This window comes from Gorilla gorilla, chromosome 5, assembly GCF_029281585.2.
Source record: "Gorilla gorilla gorilla isolate KB3781 chromosome 5, NHGRI_mGorGor1-v2.1_pri, whole genome shotgun sequence".
In the NCBI taxonomy this organism is placed as follows: domain Eukaryota; kingdom Metazoa; phylum Chordata; class Mammalia; order Primates; family Hominidae; genus Gorilla; species Gorilla gorilla.
The window spans coordinates 129,321,180-129,347,655 of NC_073229.2; the positions used below are offsets into that span (position 1 = coordinate 129,321,180).

General features: G+C 40.3%; 1 protein-coding gene across 3 annotated transcripts; it reads right to left on the reverse strand.

Annotated features, from left to right (window-relative positions):
* Positions 1 to 4,304: 4,304 nt before the first annotated feature.
* POPDC3 (popeye domain cAMP effector 3) lies at positions 4,305 to 26,049 on the reverse strand. 3 transcript variants are annotated; one of them, XM_031012549.3, is made up of 5 exons: positions 25,842 to 26,048; positions 24,647 to 24,748; positions 7,450 to 8,185; positions 5,735 to 5,843; positions 4,305 to 4,776 (listed from the first exon to the last, which is right to left on the reverse strand). In XM_031012549.3, exons 3-5 carry the CDS (start codon positions 7,932 to 7,934, stop codon positions 4,495 to 4,497), a joined length of 876 nt encoding a protein of 291 aa, XP_030868409.1. In that variant the 5' UTR covers positions 7,935 to 8,185; positions 24,647 to 24,748; positions 25,842 to 26,048; the 3' UTR covers positions 4,305 to 4,494. The 3 variants fall into 3 exon arrangements, with proteins under 3 accessions (XP_030868409.1, XP_030868408.1, XP_055247224.1); XM_031012548.3 differs by lacking the exon at positions 24,647 to 24,748 and having other exon boundaries at positions 25,842 to 26,049; XM_055391249.2 differs by lacking the exons at positions 24,647 to 24,748; positions 25,842 to 26,048 and adding an exon at positions 22,213 to 22,309.
* Positions 26,050 to 26,476: the final 427 nt, after the last annotated feature.

The window sequence follows — 26,476 nt, forward strand, 5'->3', positions numbered from 1 at the left end:
TTGAAATAATACACAGTTCTCTCAAATTAAACCTGCATTTTATTATAATAGGTCTATATCATACTAATGCTTATTTGTATTTTTGATTGATATGTATGCGTTAAATTTTAGTAGAATGAAGAAAAACAGTGGAATTAATTGGGCCCATTGATCTCTTTAACTTGTATAAAAACTGTCTTTTACTAACAAGTAATATTAAATTGGCACATCATTTCTGAAGTTTAATTTCTCTAACAATGTGCAGTATAGGAGGAACATGGAACCCGATTAGAAAGTGCCATCCAATGCTGCATGTATATTTATGGCTTTTGTCAAACCAAGCATCTCACATACATAAAATTGTAAACGTATTGCTTTTACAATAATATGTACTGTCTGCCTAGTTTGTTTTTCTTATGGCTCTTGTCAGCTGAGGAAATTTCACTTTGTAACTGCCCTGTTAATTCTGCCTTTCTGGGTCTGAGCAGTGTAACAATGTGGCATCCAGAGCTTATCCAGATGAGCAGAGAGCAAATGAATTTCCTTCTGCTCCCCTGTTGAAGAGGAGAGAAAAATTCTTCAAGCTGTAAGTGCTCAGAGAGCATCATGCTATTCTTTACAGTAGACTAATCTCAAGACCATGAGTTCCTAGGGGTTGCAGAGTCCAAGGCAAATCCCACTGATCCTTTCTCATATTTGCACAGGGGTCAAATCAAGTTCAGAGGAATAGCCCCATGGGGATGGGAAGCCTCCAGATATGCAGGTAAAGGAAAGGCCATGCAAGAGAAGCCTGCAGGCTCCAGGGACTTGCTTTGGCGACTGGGGTGTGGGGTGTTTACGGCCTCATTTTGTGCCAAAGCCACTCCCTTTTCCCAGACTCACTACTTCTCAGAGTCCCTCCTGACCATGAAAATTAGGACAGAAAATCACAAGGCAGTCACCCCAATTTCTTAAAGTCTAGGAACAACTCAGCTAGGGCCAGCTTCCTGGGCATGCGACCTGTGCAGTCACAAAGGGCTCCAGGCTTACAAGAGCCCTGCATTTGGCATAATGCTCTGCCATCTCCATCTTGAAATTCTTAAGACTCTTTGAACAAAGAGTCCATTTATTTATGAATATCCAGATCTTGTATACAAAGCCATAAAGCATGTTTAGCACAAGAACACAAGCTGTTCCTCATCTTAGTGCACTCTTATCAATGATAAGAGAACCAAAGGATGGAAATAATTAGGCTAAGACTAAAATGAGCCCAATTTTTAATAAAAATTAAATTTTAGGGGCACTATGATACAGAGGTCAGAGGTATTTTTCTAGGATATGTGTCATTTCTGCTTTCCATCTGGTTTGATTATTTTGAGATAGTATGTGGTTTGCTAGACATTTCAAACCAGACATACAATACAGCTACCTAAAAGTCACTGTAGGTTTTTGATTTTTTTTTTTAATAAAGTGAGAAAACCTGAGTGCAAACCTAGGTATTGGATAATAGCATATCTGTTAACACCAAGGAACAGTGCCAGCCCTATACAGAAGTGAAGACTGTGAAGTTTCAAAGCATCCCTTTACCTCCTCTTTCAGTACCCCTTTCTCCTTATAGTAAAAATAGATTTCTGGGAAACTTACATATAAAATCTTGTCCCCTCTGCCACTGAGTTGAGCCAAAGTCTACATCCCATTTCTATGTGGCTTTGTTCTCTGCTGACTTTAATGGTTAGAAAGCTATCTGATAATTAATCCCTGTAAAATTATTACCTGGTAGTACTAACTTAAGATGTGACTTCTACCTGGGATGCTCTGCATTTTAATACTTTATAAATATCTCAAAGTCTTAAAGATTCAAGAAATGAATTTCTCCCAGAGCCATTGTAAAGCCCACTGACAAGCCAGTGGGTGCTTCCTGAAGGCCTTTGATTGCATCTGGCAGACAGCTGCCTTCGTGTCTGCTTGGAAGAGCTTCCCACGATGGCCATGTGTGGCCAAGAAATAGAAGAAACCATTCCAGTGATTCCTTTAGTTCATGCTAAACTTGAATAGCTCAGTAGTTCATCCAGACTAATGATTTAAATCTTGTTACATTGTCCCACTTATGGTAGATGTTAACATACAGAAAAAACAATGTCCTTTACATAACCCCAGTACTTCCTCTCCCGTTCTCCTTGCTGACTTTGCTTCCTAGGTCACTGAGAAAATGAAAATCACTGGAGAACTTTCACAGTCTCTCACCACATCTCCCACTTGCCAGCAACTACTCTCACAGATACTCTTTTCATTCATGAAGAATTGTCCATATTTCTCTTTAAGGCCACTGGATCCCATCACCTGCTCAAGGTCATCACTCCCGCAGTTCACTTCTCACTTATGGATTATTTCCATCTGCATGCAAATGCACCATCTTATCTGAAAATCAATAATAACCCCCTCTCTTGACCCCACTTTCTGCCCAGGCTACTGACCATTTCTATTTCAGTTCACATCAAAACTCCTTGAAAAACTTACCTACCCTTACTGTTCCAACTTCTTGCCTCTCATTCTCCTTCAACCTGCTTCAGTCGAGTTTTTGTTCCTGCTCACTCCACCAAAACTGCTCTTGTTAAGTTCCCCAGTGACTTCCATGTTGCTTAACCTGATGGTTCATTCTCAGGCCTCTCAGCCACATCTGAGACAGTTCATCACTCCCTTCTCCCAGAAATTCTCTTTGCTTGGCTTCCAGGATCCCAGGCTCTCCTGATTTTCTTTCTACCTCATTGGCTGCTCTTCCTCAGATCCTTTGCTGATTCTTCCCCCATCTCTTTGTCCCCTTAACAATGGAGTGCTCCAAGGCAAGCCTCAGATCTACACTCACTCTTTTGGCCATCTCATGGAGACTCATGGCTTTAAATACCATGTATATGCTAAATACTCCCAAAGCTGTCCCTACAGCCCAGACTTTTCGTTGAAACTCCAGGCTCATATCTCCAGCTATCTACTGTACTTCAGCGTCTAGCAGGCATCTCACTCTTAATCCTCATTTTACTTTCCAATTCCCTCTTTTCTCTCTTCCCCCTAGTCTATTCTCAGCAGGCTAGCCAGAGTGATCCTATTAAACCATGGGGCAGATCATATCACTCTTCTACTTCAGACCCTACAATGGCTTCTGGTCACTCTTAGAAAAAAATCAAAGTCCTTACTATGACTTATTTAGGCCTTACCCAGTCTGCCCACAGTTACTTTCTGTTCATTCTGTGCCAGCCACACTAGCCTTCCAGCTGCTCCTGGAACAGGCCAGTCATGTTCATGCCTAAGGGCCTCCTCAGTTGCTGTCCCCTTTGCCCAAATCGCTCTTCCCCCAGATATCTGCATGGATTCTTCCATTGCCTCTTTCAGGTCTTCATTCAAACATTCCTTTTTGTGGAGGCTTTCCTTGACCACCCTATTAAAATTGCAATGCCCTTTCTTACCCACCTTCTCTAATTTATCACTCCCCTTGGTACTATCACCTTCTAAATATTTACTGATTTACTTTATTATGTCTCCCGCATCCCCAGAATGTAAGCTTTATGAGGGGTGGGATCTCCATCTGTTACCTGATATATCCCCATGCCCATGTCAGCCATAGAAGGTGCTCAATACACACTTGTTAAATATTTGATAATGTATCTCTGTATCAAAGAACATAGTCTGCATGTGATCTTCAGAAAACCAGTTTTCCAAAGGAAGGGATCAGATCTCCAACTAGGGTTCTTTCTTAAGCTCTTCACAAAGCTGAAGCACTTGCTGTGAGGCAGACCCTTGTGTTTGTGTGGTGGGCTGAGCATTCCCTGTGAACCCTCGCTGCCCATTCACACCACTGAAAGCTCTTTCTGCTGAACACGTGAAACTGAAACACCGTGCAACATTTTTACTATTGGTTCAGGAGTACTCTTTTGACTTAGTAATGATCAGGCAGCTTTGTTTTCCAGGAAATGCGTCTTTTTAAATGTTATTTTATTTGTAGCAATAAAATAGGCTTCAAGATTCACATATTATTATCTCTTGCATTTATTCTACTTTTTAGTCACATCAAGTAACTGCACATTTAAAATAAATAATTGCTTTCACTGGAGGTTGTAGCAAAAAAGTGAATTCTGGAAATGCCTATGTGGACAGTAGCAACCCACCCTCAGGCTGAGAATACTTGCTGGCTGTTTCTTGAGAAGCAACTCCTGAGTCTATAGGGCAAGACAATGCATTTGAGTAAATGTGAGAAAAGAATTGAGAAAGTGGAATTTCATTCTCCCAGTTTTGATGCAGAAAAGGGCAAACTGCCCATAGTTATCCACCCCCTCCCCAATTATAACAATGAGAAATACAAGAAAAATTTGTAAAGTTTATTCACAATGCAGTTGTTGAAAGGAATAAAACAGTTGGCAATGGCATCTTGCTTCTGAATTTGATTTATAAAAACATTAGGGAGCTCTTTTTTTGTATTTTGCTATTTCACTGGGGAATGATGAAGAGAGAGTCTTTTTTTATACTTATAAATTTCAGACTTTGATGTCATTTATCACAGTATCGTCTGGAATTCTGAAAATGTTGTGTCAGGGGTGATCTGCGTATTTCTGGAGTTGACATTTGATAGAAGTTGGGTAGCCGAATATCATAGTGATATCTTTTTCCTATATATACCCTGTCATTCAAGGCATAGAGTTTATCTGCAATGTCACTGCCAATTAGCACTGAAAACAGGCGGGAGATGTAACGATGCTGAGCAAAGAGCAGATACAATTTCTTTCTCCTCCAAGACACATATCGACAATCAGTTTCTGCAGTGAGGGTTACCTAAAAAACACAAGACCACACATAAACAGATGTGGAAGCAAGAAAACTTCTGCCACATTTTTAGTACCCCAATTGTTAAATTAATTTCACGTGCTGCCTTTTTTTTAGGTTGAAAAAGCCCACTGACCTACAATATATTGCAAAAATAGAAACTACAAAATTCGTTACTACATACATAATTTATAATATGAATAATCACAATGTTCTAGCCATCTTCAATCTGTCTGTTTTTCTAAGTTCCAGTATCTACATTTCTTTTATTGAAGGGAGAACTACTTGATCTTAAAAAAAAAAAAGTTGGCTGATGTTACAGAAATATTTCCAAGTCACTTCTGAAGACTGTGGACATTTAACCCTAATGCAGTTTCTGCAGCAGAAAACAGAATTTATATACCTAATCTGCATACATATTTGAGTTTGTTGCATACACACATATATTTGTTAGAAAACTGTGTAACAAAATAAATGAAACCTGCTGAAATGATTATCTTTCAAAACTGCCAGACGTGGCAGCAGAGTAATGACAGTAAGTTTAGCATTCTGTTGCTGGAAAACAACTGAAATCCACTGGCATTTTAAATTTTAAAAATCATTTATTTTTTAGTAAGTGCAGTTTTTTGTTCTTGATGTTTTCTAGACGTCGCATTAGCAGTGTTTAGTCAAATCTCAATTATATTTTAATTCCTAAATACGCAGTTATGCAAAGTAAAGCTTAAAGTATTGATCACAGCCTCCTTCCTGTCATATGTAGCACCTGTTCTTCTCATTGCTGGACCTATAAAGTGGCATTAATCATCAAGAGTCCAGCAGAATTGGGAAAGTCATGTATGCTGCAAAGTACATTCCAAAGTCTTAAAATATTCTTGTCTTATCCACTGTTGTTTATTTGTTTACTTATTTTTAAACAAACATCTGTTTGAAAGAGGGAGTGCTAACTGTGTGTTCTGGTATCCCTTACCTGAAAAATGCCTTCCTCTGTGGGTCTCAGTGAATCCCACTCAGGAGAATCCAGGAACTGAAGGGGGAAAATGTAATGCAGAAATTCGCCATCAACTGTCACTCTGATCCTATCAAAACACAAGAACAACATTTATAAGGGAAGGAGAAAGAGAGCACATAATTGGGGAGGGGTGGGGGGTAGAGGAAGTGTATTTCAGATCCCTGATGACTCTTGCCCTTTATGATTCTGAGAGGCAAAATATTAAATTCATACATTATAATAAGTGACATAATATCCTGTAAGATTCATGTTATCATGTTCCTTATACAGTCAGGATTCTGGAATATTGAGTGAAATTCATCAGAAAATTCATCAAGTTGTACATTTATGATATATGTCCATTTATGTGTGCATATTATACTTCAATAAAACATTTTAATGGACTTTGTCAGATTTTAAGTAGGGAAACATTTAAGAACATAGAGGAGTTCTGCAAATACCTCTGTAAACCAAATTTTTATTTTTTATTTATTTTTTGACAGAGTCTCACTCTGTCGCCCAGCGTGGAGTGCAGTGGCACAATCTTGGCTCCCTGCAACCTCCTCCTCCCAGGTTCAAGCGATTCTTGTGCCTCAGCCTCCTGAGTAGCTGGGATTACAAGTGTGCACTACGATGTCCAGCTAAGTTTTTTGTATTTTTAGTAGAGACAGGGTTTCAACATGTTGGCCAGGCTGGTCTCGAACTCCTGACCTCAAGTGATCCACTAGCCTCGGCCTCCCAAAGTGCTGGGATTACAGGTGTGAGCCACCGCGCCTGGCCTGTAAGCCAAATTTTTAACTTTTTGAAAACCATGAGTAATCCCATTATTGTTTCCTCTCCCAAACTTTGTTTTCAAAGTTTATTTTATTTTATTTTTGAGATAGAGTCTTGTTCTGTTGCTTAGGCTGGAGTGTAGTGGCGCGATCTCAGCTCACTGCAACCTCCGCCTCCCACGCTCAAGCAGTTCTCCTGCCTCAGCCTCCCGAGTAGCTGGGACTACAGGCACGTGCCACCATGCCTGGATAATTTTGTTTTTGTATTTTTTCAGTAGAGATGGGAGTTTCACAGTGTTGGCCAGGCTGGTCTTGAACTGCTGACCTCAGGTGATTATCCTGCCTCGGCCTCCAAAAGTGCTGGAATTACAGGTGTTTTTGGGATTACAGGTGTTAGCCACCGCACCTGGCCTGTTTTCAAAGTTTAGATTTCTATATATGTTCCTGAAGTGTCTCCCCAGCCTGCTTCTCATGGGCAATTGCTAGAATTTACTGAAGAAAAAAAGATAATAATAAAATTTAAATGTTTTCTGTTACTTAAAAGAAAGCCCTATCAAAGAGTCTTTAAAATATTTTGCACGCCAATATAAGTATTCTATTAATTCAAGCTGACATCATCTTCTCGACTTTCAGTAATTAGGAAACAAATATCATATCACATAAACAAATTCATACTTTAAGATTATGTAATTTGATTTCAAAGATGAAATATTAAGGCTCTTGATTATTTTCTGCTTCAAGTAAATAATGCCATATACTCTAAATGGCTATGTCTGTGACTCAAGTATCAAAGACTTCCTCAAGCCTCAGGGTGCTAAATGCCACCCAGGACTATGTGATACTGAGATGGAAAAATATAGTGGAAAGAAACACAAACAACTAATACTTGAGGAAAGACATGCAAGCACCAAAGGTACAAACCTTCCTGAAACAAGCAAGGAGAGTTTATCAATGGAAGTTTTCCCCTGCATGGCATAACAGTGTTCCTTTTCCAAAGTAACCACTTCAGAGCTCAAAGCAATCGTTCTGAAGACAGGCAAAGAGATCCCCAGGGGCTGGAAAAGGGAGCTGTACAACACTTGGAATTCTCGGGCAAAGGTTATGCTGCGAACTTGATATGCAATATGAACAAATTGCATGAAGCAGATGACAAACAGTACAAAATTCCAGGAAAATATGTCGGCTGCACAGACATCTACCCAAGCCCAGACAGCAGAACAGAGAAAACCCAACCCCAGCAAACTGAAGACATAAAGGAGCCCGAAGAATCCACTGCCACCCATGAAACCTACTACAAATAAAATACTGGCAAGATGATAAATGGCTCCTTCGGCCTCTTGCTTCCAGGTTGTGCAGACTGGGTGTTCATCTATTAGGTTCTTCCATAAACTTGAATTTCTTTCCATGGCTGTATTACTGCCTGCTTCACTTTTCAGTTGACTTTAGATGACACTGAAACAGGTAACTAAGTCCTTTGGTTCTCCATCGTGAGAGTTTTGTGCAGTCTTCACAAAACCAGAGAAAACGGACACTGGAGTTGATGCTGATTAAAGGCTTCGTGTGTACGGATCTTGAAAAACTAAGAATCCCATGCTCGCTTCTTTAAGTTCATCTGGGCTCCTGATTTGGATCCAGTCTGCAAATATTTTGGTATTTCCTATGCAAGAGAAAAAAAGATAAAGGATCTAATTAAACAAAAAGGAGAATTGTGGGGTATATTTAATGATCAGCAGCATTACTTAGCAAGCTGACCTCCCATTTTCTATGAAGTTAGAGTATTTTAAGCACAAATGCTGTTGGGTGTTAAATTTCTATGGTATAAAAAGTATATTTATTAAAATTAGCTACATATTTTTCAAGGTAGCTAAGTGCTCTATATTAATCTCGTCTCTATGGGAGTGATTCAGTGTACCTCAGAATCACTCGGGACAGTGACTAAAAATGCGGGCCGGGCGAGGTGGCGTGTGCCTGGAATCCCAGCCCTTTGGGAGGCTGAGGCAGGTGGATCACTTGAGGCCAGAAGTTCGAGACCAGCCTGGCCAACATGGCGAAACCCTGTCTTTACTAAAAATACAAAAATTACCCAGGTGTGGTGGCGTGCACCTGGGATCCCAGCTACTCAGGATGCTGAGGCACAAGAATCGCTTGAACTTGGGAGACAGGCTTCAGTGAGCCGAGATCATCGTACCACTGCACTTCAGCCTAGGCGAAAGAGTAAGACTCTGTATTAATATATATATATATTTGCAGATTCATGGACTGCTTCCAGATACATGAACCAGAATCATTGCGGGTGGGGCCCAGATGTTTGTATTTTAAGCTCCCCATGTGATTCTGATGTGTTAATCCATGGTCCTCCATGGCCCACCCTTTGAGGGATACTGTCTGATAATAGGTTATTCACTCTTTACACATTAATTTGAGGCTTAGAGAGGTCAGGTAATTTATCCCAGGCCACACAGTGGTCACTGGCAGAGCAGAACTCTGGCACTCATGCCCATATGCTGGGTCCAATCGTGTGGCCTCTCATGAAAGATTTTTAAATTTGGCATGATAAGGAACCCTACTATATCAATAAACATAAGAAACAGAATTAGAAGTCACATTCTAAGAGCATTAATTGACTATGAAAATCTTTAATAAATTAGATTGAAATTATTTGAGAAACAGATGTACTACTTTGTTGTATTAGTGGTTATTTCAGGTTAAAGGTTGCATCATATGACGAAATAAATATTAATATTCCTGTTACTTACGTATTTATTTACCAGATGGTCAAAAATATTACCGACTCTGTTCCTCTGCACATACATTCTCTACCCTTTCAGCCATATGGTGGAAATGCTAATATGTAATCTGAGTCAGGAGAGCATTAGCCATGATGACAGAGCTACAGGATATATGTATCATTTGCCACCCGGTTTCCTAACAATAAATGATTTCAATGTAAAGCATTCATGACACTGATTTTTTAAAACCATGGTAACATTCAAAAGCCTTGAACTTGTGTGCTATATTTAGTGTTTTATTTTTGAAATAGATTATTTCCAGCACACCTGTTAATAAACTATCAGATATCACAGATCTTGCCCCATAGGAGAAAAAATACAGAGGTGAAAATGACTTAGCTGGAGTAAAAAATGGAACAGTGTAATCACCAACAGAAGTAGAAATGGAAATAAAGGAGCTGTTGTTGAAGTTCCTGATTTTTCATCTTGGATAGTGATTCTTTTCTCAGTAAGTAATAACTTCAAGAACACTGCCAGGTGAATCATTTTAAAAAAAAGGAAAAAAAAGCTTAGACTTACAACTTATAGTCATATTGTTGTTTTTGCTTGTTTTCAAATACATTTCAAACATGCTGCATATCCCTAATTATTCTCCCCACCAATCAATCTATGAGATGATGGTGATGAAATTGAAGACAGGCCAGCATCCTGAACATGTTCAATTTCTCCTCTTTTAAACAAAGCACAAAATTCTATTCTACTGGGTATTACAACAAAGAAAAATGATTGTTCAAATACAATGAGTAGTGAGAACTGCAAAATACCAGGCTGCAAATGTCAGTCTCCCTGCTGTTTCAAAACTAGGGTATTTTAAATCAATCAATTCTTCAGGATACCAAACACACCCACGAAAGCCAGTATTAAAAAGATTTGCTAGTGGAGCTCTGAACTTTGGTTTGAACTTCCTTAAAAATTTATAATCCTCAGCGAAATGTTAAAATGGTGCTAATAGAGAAAGGCCATGTAAAACGTTCGTGGCAATTCAGAAGGGAACTTCTGGGAATCCTGTCTCCTTAAAAATCTTGATTTGTAGGATATATTGGGGCTTCTGCATTCCAGGGTCATGACCCATTATGATTATAAGGGGAACTGTGCTTCCGTCTTTACTAATCTACTTCGTTTCATTCAGCTGTTACCAAACCATCTTTTTATCCTTGATACTGTACTGCTCAATGCAGCGTGCTGACTTGCCCTGATTAAATTACTCCACACCCAGCCCTTCTTCACTTGTGTTTTTATTTGGTCACCAAAACAGATATGCTTTATTAGAAGTGGAAGAACTGACAGGGGCAGGTGATGAGCAGGAGTATCCTTCTGACATGTGCCAGCAGCACTATATGAATGTCCAACATGATTCATCAACCAGCTGTCTGCCTTAAAGGCCTGTAAGCCTGAGGTCATGTTTTGCGTAAATAAATGCTGACATGCCAAAGTGGCACAATGGATTTCTTTCGTAAGCACTAGAGTTGATCTTCACTGCAAAGTAAGTTAGCACACTGAGCTACAAATGATGAAGACAAACTTAAGTGCAAATAAACACAGTTGTTCCAAGCTCATCTGGGTTTTTTCTCTTTAAATTGTTAAGATTACGAGTTATAAAGGAATAGGAAATGTAAATGAAGATACAAGGATGCTCAATGAAATGCAAAGTAAACCTGCTGGCAAATTAGCTAGAAACTGCATTTATTGCAAAAAAAACTTCTGCATTTATTATCTCATTGCCACGAGGGAGGCAGAATCTAAATCATCATGTCCAGCTTACAAATGAGAAAAGAAGGGCACAGATTGGTTGAGTCTCTGGCTTCAGGTAAAACAGGTGGTGGCATGGAGCTCCAATTCCCGTCCGCCCCTCTTTAGACCCTCTCCAACATTCAGTGCCAGCTCTCAAGACTGTGAATCAAATATTAATGTTTTGGGGAACCCAAGTAGGATATTCTTCCAGGGCTGCTTTGCCAAGAAAATAAAAATCCTAACCATGGATATTTCAGACTTACCCTATAAGTTCTTGTACTGTTCAGTCTGTAACTCTTAGAATACTGCTGGAGACACAGAGAGCCGCTCATGAATAATTTGCTGTATTATTCAATATTGACTGGTTTCCTCTCCTAGACTGAAATCCTAAGGAGCAGCAGGGGCAAAGACAAATGCTTTTGTATTTCTGAGCCCTAGCACTCAATAAGTTTGGCTTAATACATTGGTACAGAAGTGCAAGCACTCTGCCTTCTCCCTTCTCACTCTCTATCCAATGTAACAGATATTGTAACATCTTCTGTCATCTATGGGCACAGAATTGGGGGGATCCAAATGTCCAAGATGTTTAAGTGCAAAAACACAGAGGAGCTGGGGCATCACTTTTTCAAAATGCCTGGCACAACCCCAAATGCATAAGGGAATCCTTTTGTCTGTTCACAACCTTGAACTCCTTAAGAACAGTTTATTGCTTTGATTGAAAACAACAACTTGGGTAGTCAGTGGTATTGAGTGAGTTTTGGTTGCTAAGCAACCCACAAACTGAAAATTCCATCAATATTCTACTCATTAATTGGGATCAGCTCTCAACTTTGGCACGTGTTCCCTAAGCTAAATTCTCATTTTCTTAGTTTTTTCGACTTGTCCTTGAGGTGGTACATTTACCCAGCAACTATGTGCCAGGCATATTTTTAAAATTATCTCATTTAACAACCCCAGGAGGAAAGTACTATTATCTCCATTTTACAGATAAGAAAATTTAAATTCAGCAAAAAACTAAGTTGTTCAATGTCACATTGCTTATAATGGAACTAAGATTCCACCCAAGAGAAGGGTTCTAGTCTTAGCTGTATCCCTAGATAGCTATGTGATTTTCATCTCCTTAGTCTGGTTTCCTCATTGGTAAAATGAAAGAACTGGACAACATCACAAGAGCTCTAAAATGACATGACTCCGTATGATGTGGAGTAGAAGATGATTCCAAACATGGGTCAAAATATAGAGCCGAGTGGCAGAACTGAATTAAGACTGCAGGTCTTAACATCAGGTGTTTGATTGGGGCCCAGCTCCAGAGACTGTTACTTAACTGGCCTGTTTTGTCGCCAGGGCACTGAATTTTTTTCACAAACTTCCCAGGGATTTTGATGATCAACCAGGGTTAAGAAGTGTTGAACAAATCTAAGAGATAGGAAGGAGGTGACAGGTGGGGGTGGGGGAGGGAAAAGAGACACCAGAACATTCCACAGAATAAAGGATCTGGATTTTAATCCTTGTTTTTAAAGAGCTGGAAAGGTACATTTCCTCTTCATGTGTTCTCACTTCCATCCTTTACCTTGGTGAAAAGACGTTTTCCTTCCGTACGCTCATCAGTCCAAGAGGGATGAAGCTTGTCGAAATTTTGCAGCAGCCTTCCCTGACCATGGTGGCCTGAAGTGCACCTTGTAAGCTGAGTTTTTAATGGCCTTTATTATCTGTCTACATAGCCTCCATCATAGATTGTGTCATACTGACCATTATGTATATTTTTCCTTTTTAAAGCATCACAATTTTTAAATTTTTTCAGTTGGGTTACATATTCAAGCATTTAAAAAAATGAACATAGATGGTTGTGTGTGTGTGTGTGTGTAGAATAACAGCTTTATTGATAGAGCATTGTGTGTGTGTATATGTATATTTATGTAAATATATTTGAAATTTTCCTCTGTCTAGCACAAAGTGGTCTTTAGTAAACATTCACTAATAAAGACAAGAGTGCACAGGTAGAAAAACAGTGTTTGAAATAAGCTTGGGATAAGGCTTAATAAATCAGAAAGCTCCTGAATCAACAGTTTAGATGTTGAATTAAAAAAAAAAGGGAAGCATGTATTAGACTATGAGGAAGAGGTGAAAGGATCTATTGAAACAGAGGAACGAAGAAGGGTTGAAGACATTTTGGGGTTATATAAGACCTTGAAGTTAGGGAAAAAGTCAGAGGAAAAAGGAACTCAGTTTTAGCCATGTTTAATCTGATGCTCTGAGTCTAGCAGAATTTACAGCAGAGGATAAGGGGTAGGATAAAGGGAGAGAGATTTAGCAGTTACTATCACACAGGTCAATGCTAAATAAAAACTAGGGTTGTTAAGATTATTGAAAAAGAGCATAGGGAGAAATGAAAGTGTTCACAATAGATTGTGAAGACTGTACAAAAGTAAAGAATAGGCTGGGCATGGTGGCTCACGCCTGTAATCCCACCACTTTGGGAGGCTGAGGAGGATGAATCACTTGAGGCCAGGAGTTCAAGACCAGCCTGGCCAACATGGTGAGACCCCGTCTCTACTAAAAATACAAAAATTAGCCAGATGTGATGGTGGCTGCCTATAATCCCAGCTACTCGGGAGGCTGAGGCAGGAGAATTGCTTGAACCTGGGAGGCGGAGGTTGCAATAAGCTGAGATCGTGCCCCTGTACTCCAGCCTGGGCAACAGAGCGAGACTCAGCCTCAAAAAAAAAAAAAGAAAGTAAGGAATATGTCATTAATGTTTACATTGATTACATATTGAAATGATAGTGTTTTAGAAATAGTGGGTTAAGTAAAACCTATTATTAAAGCTGTCTTCACTTGTTCTTACTTTAAAAAAATGTTGTTTATGTGGCTTGCATTATATTTCTATTGGACAGTGCTGGTCTAGAGTCTCTCAAGTAATAGAAGAAATGAAAAGACTTGGCATGATGCTATGCAAACATTGCATATGTATAATGCATAAGTGTATAAATGTGGACGAATTATCCAAGATTCAGAACAGAGTGTTGATGGAAATGTAAATGGTATTGGTTACAACATTCATATGCTGCCATCAGTCAGATGTTACCCAAAGCATAGATGTCACCATCTGGTTTCTGCCTACAGGGGTGGCCAACCCCACTACAGCACTTGGCTCCTTTATCCTACCAAGGGAAGTATCACCTTTTTCCTTTTGCCTGAGGACAGTTCCCCTTTCCCAAACAATTATATTACACGGTTTAATTTTCTCATTTCATCTTCTGATGTGGATTCCAGAGTATTCACACCAGCCTTTGCTTTCACACAATACTTGGAGACTCTTCATGTACCACTAATCTCTTAGGCTGGAGCATGCTTTTGATCCCCCTTATCAGTGAGATATTGGAGTCTCCTTGAGAGTTGAAGAAATCAGAGAACATGCCGACAGGCTACACTGGACTTTTTTCTGTTCTCATGTCTCAGCTAACATCACATTTATCTCTACCCATGATTGATCTCTCATTTTATCACATACAGTGGTAGGCAGAATTCTAAGATGCTCTCAGCATTCCTGACCTCCTGGTATACATGCCCTGTATCATTCCCTCTCCTTGAGTGTGGGCAGAACCTGTGAATGGAATGGGATAGATGCTCCCTTGATTAGGTAACATTATATGGCAAATGGTGGTGGAATAGTCACTCTTATGATTATGTTAAGTTATACAGGACTCCATCATAGGACTGGAGAGAGATTGGATGTCAGAGTGATTGATGTGCTCCTACTGGAAGAAGGCAAACATCCATATGTGAACTGCCTGTGGGGTTTCCAAGGAAAGGAACGGCAGGCAGCCTCTATGAGCTTGAAGAAGTCCCAGCCAACAGTTAGCAAGATAACTGGGACTTTAGTCCTATAACCTCAAGGAACAGTATTCTGTGAACCATCTAAGAAGCTTGGAAGAGGACCCCAAACTCCAAATAAGAAGCTCAGTGTGTCTGACACCTTGACTGCAGGCTTGGGAGGTCCTGAGCAGAAGATCCAGTTCAACAGTGCCTGGACTCCTGACCCACAAAAACTGGTAACAAATATTTATTGTTTTAAGATGCCAAGTTTGTAGTCATTTTTTATACAGCAACAGAAAACTAAACACACACATAAACAGTTATAAGTACTCACTGTATATGAGGCTTTTCATTAATAATCTATATTTTATAATAGAATTAGAATATAGATCTGTGAAGCTAAAGACACTCAATCCTTGCTAGATTTAAATCAGGAAAATCAGCTGAGAATCGTTCCTTGATAGAACCTGGAAAACAAGACCCTATGAGAGTCCCTGGGAATTACATTAAATTCACTGTGGTTCCCAGTGTCACTGAAGAGGTTTTCCTTTCATATAGTCAGGTAGTCACCATACTGTTAAGCATTTGAACACATGGGCAACTTCCAGAATAGTTATGACATTCATATACCAATCTCCAAAATTCCTGGAATACCATGTTTTCATGGTTGACTTTCAAATCAGTCAGTTCTTTGTAACATTGAGCCATAAAGATAGGGCAAATACTTAATGTTTTACATATATTCAGAGATTGACCCTCAAAATACAGCCCAGAGAAACTCAAAAGAATTAACTCTATTTCTTCAAATTGTGTGACGCCACCTAGGCCAGATGACTTCAGCATTGGGAAGGCAATACCCAGCTGTCATCTTCTTGATCCTCATATGCTACTACTAGCATCTAGCATTTACTGAGCAGATAGTTTTATTGTCCAGTTTTTAAAGATAAGAAAATTGAGGTATTAGGAAAGTTAAGTTGGTTGCCTAGGGAAACATGAATGATAGAGCCCAGATTCACTCCCAGGCAGGCAGATGCCAGTGTCTGCTCTCTTTACCACCAAAATATCCTGCTACATATACAATTTCAATAAATATCTGGACTTACTGGAACAAAACAAATCAACAACATTCTTATTTTCTTTCTTCAGTTTAGATTAAATAATTTAAATGTCTTCTTAAGAAGCTACAGTTTTCTGAGGCACAGAGGGATAGGAGGGTAGGTCCTACCAGTTGAGTCACTCAGCCCTATAGTTGTGAAAATCCTTAATTTTAAGAAGCAGCAGTAAAGTCTCTACTTCTCAAGCTTGCCATTAGACTGTTTTAAATAATTGACAGGCTCTGCTCAAGTTCTTCTCCATATCCTGGAAATGGTTAAAGGCATAAGCAGGAAGACATTCCCTTTCGATGAGCTGCTATGACATCATGCAGTAAGTTTACTGAAGAGAGATTCCTGATGAAAGATGCAAGAGAAACTAGATACATTAAGCAGTCGTTTCTTTATATGAATCAATGGTAGACACTTTTGCTTTCCTTTACTCTAAGTGACCTATATGCAGAAAATGAACTCACTTTTCCTATGTTTAGATCAAGTTTTCAAGTTACTTCCTGGCAAACAGCCCTAACAAGATCATATATGATAGCTAATTGGCCATAATCTCTGCCTTTTCTTTTTTTCTGGCTAAATAACCAGGTGGACCACACATTTGGGTCAGGGGAGTCACGTTAGGACTCTTTTAGTAGCGAGAATGCCAGATGTAGATATCACGCTTATTGTCTCAACAACATGACACTTAATAGCACTTCTAAGCCACTTTAATCAACTAGAGTCAATTCTACTCTAATACAACAACATATGTGATCCTAAACAGTCACTGCACTATACTAAACTGTGCAATAACAACCACAGGGCTCACAAGAAAATGGGGTTAGTGATATAACACTTAAAATCTTAATCAGTGGCACATTCTTTAAAAGATAGGAATTTAATAAAAACAATAGCACAGTTACATCTATCTAAAATGGTTAAAAATACACAAATATGGCACTTGATCTTAAAAAAAGGCCAAAAACTTGCTAGGGAGGTGGTATGGGAATGGTTGCCATTTGTGAGTTATGGTGAAGCGGTGGAAGAAGGAATAAAAACTGTGCTCTTTCTCAGCCCTTAAATCCTAGAATGAGCATGTTTTTATATAGGAAAGTTCACAAGTGTGAAAGGATAGCAAAGTGTAAATTTTCAAAATAATACATGGCAAACCAAGATAGCTGGTAGAGGTTTGAGAGGTATGTGTTTGCATTTTGCATTTTGCATTTTGTGTATCCCTACATGGCTTAGGTCAGCTAGTTGCAATTTAATGAATTCACCCAGTGTTTTCTCTGGGTAAAACATGCATAAGCAAACATGAAAGTTGTATTATGCCCAAATCATTCCCTAATATGTCAATTTTTTGGAATAATGCTTACTTTCAAAACATGCATTATAACATAATTAACTGTATCATTAGCTCTCAAATGGCCTTAAAAATATTGTGAATTAATATATGCAATAATTCAGGGCCAGGTACAGTGGCTCATGCCTATAATCCCAGCACTTTGGGAGGCCGAGGTGGGAGGATTGCTTGATCACAGGAGTTTAAGACCAGCCTGAGCAACAAAGTGAGACCCCAGCTCTACAAAAAAATTAAAAAAATTTGTTGGGCATGGTGGCATGCACCTGTATTCCCAGCTACTCAGGAGGCTGGGGCAGGAGACCCACTTGAGCCCAGGAGGTCAAGGTTGCAGAGAGCTGTGATCACGCCACTGCACTCCAGCCTGAGCGACAGAGAAAGACTCTGTCTCAAATAATAATAATAATAATTATTATTATTCATTAAAAACCTGTCCTCATGGAGCCTGCATTTTAGTGAAATTCCAATGTTAACACTATTTAAGTCCAGTTTTCAAAACTGTGATCTATTTTAAATATTACTAAAAATACACCTTATCTACAAATAAACTCCCTAACACTTATTTCGTTTATTTTATTATATTAGAGATGGAGTCTCCTTGTGTTGCCCAGCCTGGTCTTAAACTCCCAGACTCAAGTAATCCTCCCGTCTTGGCCTCCCAAAGTGCTGGGATTACAGGCATGAGCCACTGTGCCCAGCCATTAAAACTCATTTAAAGTCAGTTGTTGCAAAGCCAAAATTGACAAATGGGATCTAATTAAACTAAAGAGCTTCTGCACAGCAAAACAAACTACCATCAGAGTGAACAGGCAACCTACAAAATGGGAGAAAATTTTTGCTCATCTGACAAAGGGCTAATATCCAGAATCTACAATGAACTCAAACAAATCTACAAGAAAAAAACAAACAACCTCATCAACAAGTGGGCGAAGGAGATGAACAGACACTTCTCAAAAGACGACATTTATGCAGCCAAAAAACACATGAAAAAATGCTCATCATCACTGGCCATCAGAGAAATGCAAATCAAAACCACAGTGAGATACCATCTCACACCAGTTAGAATGGTGATCATTAAAAAGTCAGGAAACAACAGGTGCTGGAGAGGATGTGAAGAAATAGGAACACTTTTACACTGTTGGTGGGACTGTAAACTAGTTCAACCATTGTGGAAGTCAGTGTGGCAATTCCTCAGGGATCTAGAACTAGAAATACCATTTGACCTAGCCATCCCATTACTGGGTATATACCCAAAGGATTATAAATCATGCTGCTATAAAGACACATGCACACGTATGTTTACTGCGGCACTATTCACAACAGCAAAGACTTGGAACCAACCCAAATGTCCAACAATGATAGACTGGATTAAGAAAATGTAGCACATATACACCATGGAATACTATGCAGCCATAAAAAGGATGAGTTCATGTCCTTTGTAGGGACATGGATGAAAGCTGGAAACCATCATTCTCAGCAAACTATTGCAAGGACAAAAAACCAAACACCACATGTTCTCACTCACAGGTGGGAATTGAACAATGAGAACACATGGACACAGGAAGGGGAACATCACACACCGGGGCCTGTTGGAGAGGGGAGGGATAGCATTAGGAGATATACCTAATGCTAAATGACGAGTCAATGGGTGCAGCACACCAACATGGCAAATGTATACATATGTAACAAACCTGCACGTTGTGCACATGTACCCTAAAACTTAAAGTATAATAAAAAATAAAGTCAGTTGTTGCATACTAAATTTTAAAGAAATGCTACATTTTAAAACAGTCTAAAGTCTTAATGAGATTAGAATCATTATCTTAAATTTCCTTTCATATCTGACCAAGTATTGATCAAGGATGCTCCACTAGTTGGTGGGTTTCCATGCATTACCAAGATTTAATATAAACTTGAAAATGAACTCAAACAACAGAAAATAAGCTGAGATTCCACAAAATAAATTCCAAACAGAATGTTTTAAAGTGCTTCTGTTTATCTCTTTTTCTCATGGAGGTTAAATTTTCTTTATAACATAGAGGAAAAGGTACTAGCTATCCTTCATGTATTGTGACTTCCAGAACAATTATAATGTAACATGTGTTTGGAACTTGAATTCTAACACCACCCCTCCTGCATCTTGAATGGAGGAGTAAGTAATAATAACCAGCATCTGTTGAGTAGCAACCCTGTGTCAGAACCTGTGTGAACTACTACATGTATATTATTTCATAGCTCCAAAAATACTTAGGGCAGGAGGAAGGGGTAGTTATTTTCCTATTTTTCAAGCAAGAAAACCTCTTTAAGAAAGACTTGGCCAAGTTAGAATCCAAATATCCTCATACCTAACCTGCTTCTGTTTATACCATGCTACACTTTCATTTATAAATCAGTTACATTTTAATCATTTTGACAAGTACAGTGAATGAAGAAAACAGAGGAGAAATTAAAACGAGATAACATAATCATTATGGAGAACAAAGATGAGACAGTGTGAGAATAATTGGTGTCTTTGAAGTAGAGAATTACAAAATTGGAAAGAAAAAGCATTCATAATGGGGAAAAAAACCCTGAAATTAAGAACAACAGATTATTCCAATAGAAAGAACAGAAATAGAAGGAATGCACCAGGTTCCATGAAAAATTGATACAGAACTTAACAATGATATAGCCTGAATTACTACACTTCAGGAATATAAAGGATACTTTAGGACTCCAGGCAGAAAAAGCAAATCAATTGCAAGGAAGAAATTTTTTCTTAGATGGAGTTTTGCTCTTGTTGCCCAGGCTGGAGTGCAATGGCACAATCTTGGCTCACTGCAACCTCTGCCTCCCGGGTTCAAGCGATTATCCTGCCTCACCCTCGCAAGTAACTGGGATTAAAGGCGCTTCCACACCCGGCTAATTTTTTGTATTTTTAGTAGAGATGGGGTTTTACAATGTTGGCCAGGCTGGTCTTGAACTCCTGACTTCAAGTGATCCGCCTGCCTTGACCTTCCAAACTGCTAGAATTACAGGCGTGAGCCACTGCGCCCAGCCAGAAATTTTGAAACCAAACTTAGACTTCTCTACAGCTACATTAGATGCTAGCAGTGAATGGAGCGAAGGCTATATAATCCGGAGGTAAGGAAACTGGCTCAAAAATGGTACAGCCAGCCAAATGGTCATTCAAGTACAGATGCTCCCCAATGTACAATGAACTCATGGTAAGCTGAAAATATCATAAGTTGAAAACACACGTTTGACTTACAGTTTCTCAATTTATGATGATGATGTGTTTACTTGGGTGTAACCACACCGAAAGTTGAGCATACTGACTGTATATTGTCTCTGCACCATTATAAAGTTGAAAAATGGTTAAGTCAAACCATTGTGAGTCAGGGACTGTCTGGAAAGAAACATGGGCATTTCAAACATAAAAAGACACAGGAAATGAGCCCTTCTTGGAAACAAACAGACACACTGACAAAATCTAGCTAATCAAAGGATGAATCAAAAGTTGATACTTGAGATGCCATGGTAAAAGAACCAGTGATTCATCGTGATTTCATTTAGTTATAAAACTAAGACTAAATTATATCTGAAATGGCCAGGCGTGGTGTCTCACACCTGTAATCCCAGCACTTTGGGAGGCCGAGGCTGGTGGATCACGAGGTCAGCAATTTGAGACCGGCCTGAGCAACATGGTGAAACCCCATCTCTACTAAAAATACAAAAATGAGCCGGGTGTGGTGGCACACACCTGTAATCCCAGCTACTCAGGAGGCTGAGGCAGGAGAACCACTTGAACCTGGGAGGCTGAGGTTGCAGTAAGCCAACAATGCACCACTGCACTCTAGCATGGGCAACAGAGCAAGACTTCATCTCAAAAAAAAAAATTGTATCTGAAATGAAGTTTACAAAACACAATGCAAATGTTATAGATCCTCACAATATAAACATATTTTTAAAATTGGGGCTGGGTATAGTGGCTCATGCCTGTAATCCCAGCACTTTGGGAGGCTGAGGTGGGAGGATGCCTTGAGCCTAGGAGTTTGAGATCAGCCTGGGTAACACAGTGAGACCCTAACTCTACAAAAAAAAAAAAAAAGCTGGGTGCCATGGTGCATGCCTGTAGTCAGCTACATGGGAGGCTGAGGTGGGAGGACTGCTTGAGCCTGGGAGGCTGAGGTTGCAGTGAGCTGTGATCATGCCACTACAGTCCAGCCTGGGTGACACAGTGCGACCCTGTCTCCAAAATTAAAAAAATAAAAAATAGGCCGGGCGCAGTGGCTCATCCCAGCACTTTGGGAGGACAGGTGGGAGGATCACCTGAGGTCAGGAGTTTGAGACTAGCTTGGGCAACATGGTAAAAGCCCATCTCTACTTAAAATACAAAAATTAGCCGGGCATGGTGGTGCATGCCTGTAATCCCAGCTACTCGGGAGGCTGAGGCAGGGGTATTGCTTGAATCCGGGAGGCGGAGGTTGCAGTGAGCTAAGATCGTGCCACTGCACTCCAGCCTGGGGTGACAGAGTGAGACTCTGTCTCAATAAATAAATAAATAAATAAATAAATAAATAAATAAATAAATAAATAATAAAAATTGGGATATGAGTAGAAGTGAAACTATAGGTAATGTAAGAGTGCCCAGTGCTCCATCCTTTATAACAGGGAGCCTCTGACTGTCTAAATTAATGTATGTTTAAAAAATCTTGATCTCAAGATGTATTCAGAATCTTTTCTTAGTTTGGAAGACTTGTTTATCTCTAAGAATGAAGAAATACTGATGTCAAGTTCAGCAATTCCTTCACTTTCACTACAGTTTCTTCTGTTAAAATATCATATTTTTTTTTATTTTAAAAAGCATATATAGTATCATCCTGTTAAAAGAAAAACTTTAGATAAATTCAATTTAACAGTTTACCTGAAAAACAAACAACTCACGAATCAGGCAGCACTCACAACCAGAAGAGGTTCACAGAGCTCTATCCAGCAGCATGAGCTGCAGTTTTTATACACTGATGACAGAAGTAAAAAACCAAAATCACTCGATTGGCTACAGCTCTGCATCTGCTTTATTTGGGCATAGTGTGATGAGCTAGCCGCCTGTGATTGGCTGAAACCTGGCTATTACAAAAAATACACTGTTGAGTTAGTTTTCTGTTTGTTTATGTACAAAGTTAGTTTTTCACACAGGGACTCAAAGTAGGGAGAAAGGCTCAGGCTAATGGCCTCCTGCTTATTTAACAATTCTATTTTTTATAAAAGCATTTCTTTTTAATCTTTTGACATATCTTTTTTTTTTTTTAAGACAGAGTCTTGCTCTGTCACCCAGGCTGGAGTGCAGTGGTGCGATCTCGGCTCACTGCAAGCTCCGCCTCCCAGGTCCAAACAATTCTCCTGCCTCAGCCTCCCAAGTAGCTGGGACTGCAGGTGCACGCAACCACACCTGGCTAATTTTTGTATTTTTAGTAGAGACACGGGGTTTCACCACGTTGGCCAGGCTGGTCTCAAACTCCTGACCTCAGGTGATCTGCCCGCCTCAGCCTCCCAAAGTGCTGGGATTACAGGCGTGAGCCACCAAGCCCGACCGACATATCCTCTTTGTGTAAAAATAGAAAGACATACGCAATGATTTTCACTTCATGTTAAAGATGAATATGTCTTGATAGTGGGATAGAAACTATTTTTACCTTTTTAAAAATAGCTGCATTATTTGTATTCTTATAATGATTTTGGGAAACAATATGGTGATTTTATATCAATGTAAAAAAATTTTAAATATAAACATTTAAAAAAATCCATGAACCCAACAACCAGAATTAACGACCATCAACACTGTCATATTTTCTTTAGATTGTTTCATAATAAAAAATATTCCACACAAAAAATTGAAGACTGCCATGGATTGTTCTCCAGGACCAGTCGCTGCCCATCCACTCCCTATATAGTACATAATTTATATTTCTCTATATTTAAATATTCACTAATTAAAAAATACAATGTAAAATGAAACAGACAATGTAAAATGAAATCCTAGACCAGAAATAACTCAAAGTGTGGAGTTTTTTTTTCAGATTCACACTTAAATTTTTTTCTGATAATTTTGAACACATACAAAAATAGAGAAAATAGTATACAACAAATTCCCATATACCTGTTACCCAGATTCAACAATTATCAAGATTTTGCCACATAGAATTTTGAAATTAAAAGCAAAAGCTGTTATCTTCAGTTCAGCTGCAATTTGTTCAGCTAGGAAACAAACACCTTCCAAAGAAGACAGGAAGAACCAAGATCAGCTGTGCTCTTTCTCTGTGCAGGTACTAATTCCTACAAACACAGATCCATTTAGGAGTCACAGCAACTCTGAAACCTACATACTACTGTCAGCATTGTTCAGAGTGGAAGATGAAGCTCAGAGGGATGGAGATTCTTCTATAAGCTTAGCCAGTTGCTTGTCCTTCCAATACTACCCCACAACACCTTCCTTCATGATCCCATTCTAGCCAATTTCAGTGTGCCAGAGTCACTGGAGGTTATTATTCTGCTGAAGAACACAAAGTAAGAAAGTCTCGCTATAAGTCTGTGTGAATCAATCCCTGGATTCTCTGGGTTGGAGGAGGACCCTGCATTTTTATAGGTAATTTCAGTCAGGAACTTTCGATTATTTAATTTAGAAAACACCTAATGTAATTTTCCATGTAAGACTTTTTCTTATAACTACTTAGATAAAAGGGAGAAACATTTTCTCTCTTCCTTTAAAACAATCGAATCGGTGATTCGATATACTCTTCTATTAATTGGAGGGAAATTCATTCTCTCGAGGGAGCTCATAATCCCAACTGACCAATGACCATAATTACAAAATGTGATCTCAACTGCAGTTTACAGACTTTCAGATCTATCATGGATATTTCCAAAGCAGTTTTGAAATTTCTTGCCTGCCATGTTGCTTATGTGTTATGCTCACATACTGTAGCAAATGCTTCATAACATTCTTAATTCTTCCTGGAGACTGTTTCAAAATAAGCAGGCATCAGTGCTCTAGTGTGTCAACCGTATTAGTCAGTCTTGTGGTGAAAAGTATGGGACTTTTGTTTCCCATGACACATTTTTATTTAATAGCATAGAATGTAACCATTTAGAGGCAGAAGATGCACCATGATTCAGCTATTTTGAGGGACTGATATGATTAAAGAAACTCAACTATCAAATATTTCCCATTTAAATGTATAAAATTTTGAGGACAGAGAATATCTTAGATTTCAATTAATATTTGTATCCCAAACTCCTGAAGACACACACACACACACACACACACACACAGATTTTTCAGGACAGAACCTCAGAGATACCTGGAATCTGGGATCAGCCAGAGCTCTTCATTTTGCAAATATGGAAACTGAGATCCAAATTTTGTTTATATTTTCTGTCTCATGTAGTTCTTGTTTGGTTTTCTAGTGTCACAAAGAACAATGCCAAGTTATTGTACTCTCACAAGAGGATATTTTCATGCAACAGTCCGTAGAATTAAAAACAAGAAGGAAAAAAAAATAGCCACTAAACTTAGTATGAACACGCAACAATAATTTTTTAAGGCTGCTATAAAACTCAATTGCAGTTTGTAGGCTTGCAAATTCAAAACATCTAACTACCGGAATTACAGTGAAAAGTCAGGAAGCAACGAAGTTTAGTAAATCAAATTGCGTCCGAAAGTGGGCTTCTAATTCTACTTTTCCATTTATTATTTACAAACAGAATTTTTCACTTTCTGCAAATGTCTTCTGGCTAAATTTTTGGCACTGCCCCTCTTACTGTATTTTGGTTGTGTCTTTCATCTTTGCCTAAAATACAGACCCTCAAAACTATACCACTGTAACCGACATGGTGATAAGACAATTTAGTGGTTGGCAAATTTCTTTTTTGGCAGGGGGATACCCAAATAGAGAAAACAGGTCAGCGCGACCTTTGATGAGGCAGCTTTTTTGTACCCCCAACTCTGTGAGAACAGTGTGAGAGCACTGACACCAGTCAGGCCCTTGCTTACAGACCGGGGGCGGGGGTGGGGGGGGGGGGAAGGAAACTCCCGGCGGTGGCATGACTTCCCCAGGACTGACAAGGGCCCCTAGGAACTGCTTTTCTCCCTTGCAAAACTGGCCTGTTTATTTCGGCTCCAGGGTGCCTGGGGCCAGAGTAGGACCTGCAGGAGAAGATCTGGGAGGAATATTCGCCCAGAAGCCTCTAGGGCATACGACTCGCGTTCTTCAGGGGTCGGTGCGGATAGGAACCGCAGCAAAGGATCCCCTAGACCTCCGAGCTGTGAGCGGCGACACAGCCGGGACCCCAGACCCCGGACCCCAGGGCGCGGAGTTGACCGGAGCCGGGAAGGGAGCGGCGCGGGGCGGCGCGGGCAGCGCGGGGCAGCGAGACGCACGCGCTCGCAGGGGTCGGCGGCCCAGCAGAAGCCGCGCCCGCTAAGTTGCCCGAAGCGGCCGCGAGGTGCGAGGGTGCGGACAGCACCGGAAGGCGGCGGGCGCAGCGCCTTCTTACCTTTCCTTCCCAGCCCTGCCCGGAGCTCCAGCCCGGCGCCCGCAGAAGTTCCCGGCGGAGCGCGCTGGACCCGGGTGGCCCGCGCGGAAGCCCTCAGCGCCCGCCTCGTGAGTGCCTCGCCGCCCACCCCGCGGCGCCGGGCGCAGCGTGACCGCAGCGGGCTCCGGAGCGGCGCGGCGGCGCGGGCGGGGGCCGGGCACGGGCGCGCGCTCCGGGGCGCAGCCGGGTGGGCGGGCGCGGCGGCTGCGTCTGGGCCGGGACAGGCGGTTCCGCCACCGGGGTGCGGGGCTGCGGAGAATCCTAGCGGCCGCTACGGACCGAAGTTTCCAAAGATGCGGTTCCCCGAGTGTACACCGCTCCCGGTTGTAACGTACACCTAGTATTCACAGTCACACTAGGCAGGAGCGATGGGCTGGCTGCTGAACCAAGGCAACTGCACGCCTGCTCTCTCACCCCCGCTCCACACACACCGTAAACAAAATGAAGAGGTAAATCACCATAGTGGGGACGGGAATATTTGGGTGTATTGGACAGAGAGAGAGAGAGAGAGGTAAATATAGTATTTTTTTTTTTTTTTAGAGATGGTGTCTCGCTCTGTCACCCAGGCTGGAGTGCAGTGGTGATCACGGCTCACT

Bases quoted from the DNA above. Each gene is read 5' to 3' on its own strand.
- POPDC3 (XM_031012548.3), bottom strand. From the start codon at position 7,934: ATGGAAAGAAATTCAAGTTTATGGAAGAACCTAATAGATGAACACCCA. The intron at 5,844-7,449 runs GTTTGTACCTTT...GTGTTTTGATAG, and splicing joins TCCTTGCTTGTTTCAGGAAG to GATCAGAGTGACAGTTGATG. The intron at 4,777-5,734 runs GTAAGGGATACC...TGTGTTTTTTAG, and splicing joins CAGAGGAAGGCATTTTTCAG to GTAACCCTCACTGCAGAAAC.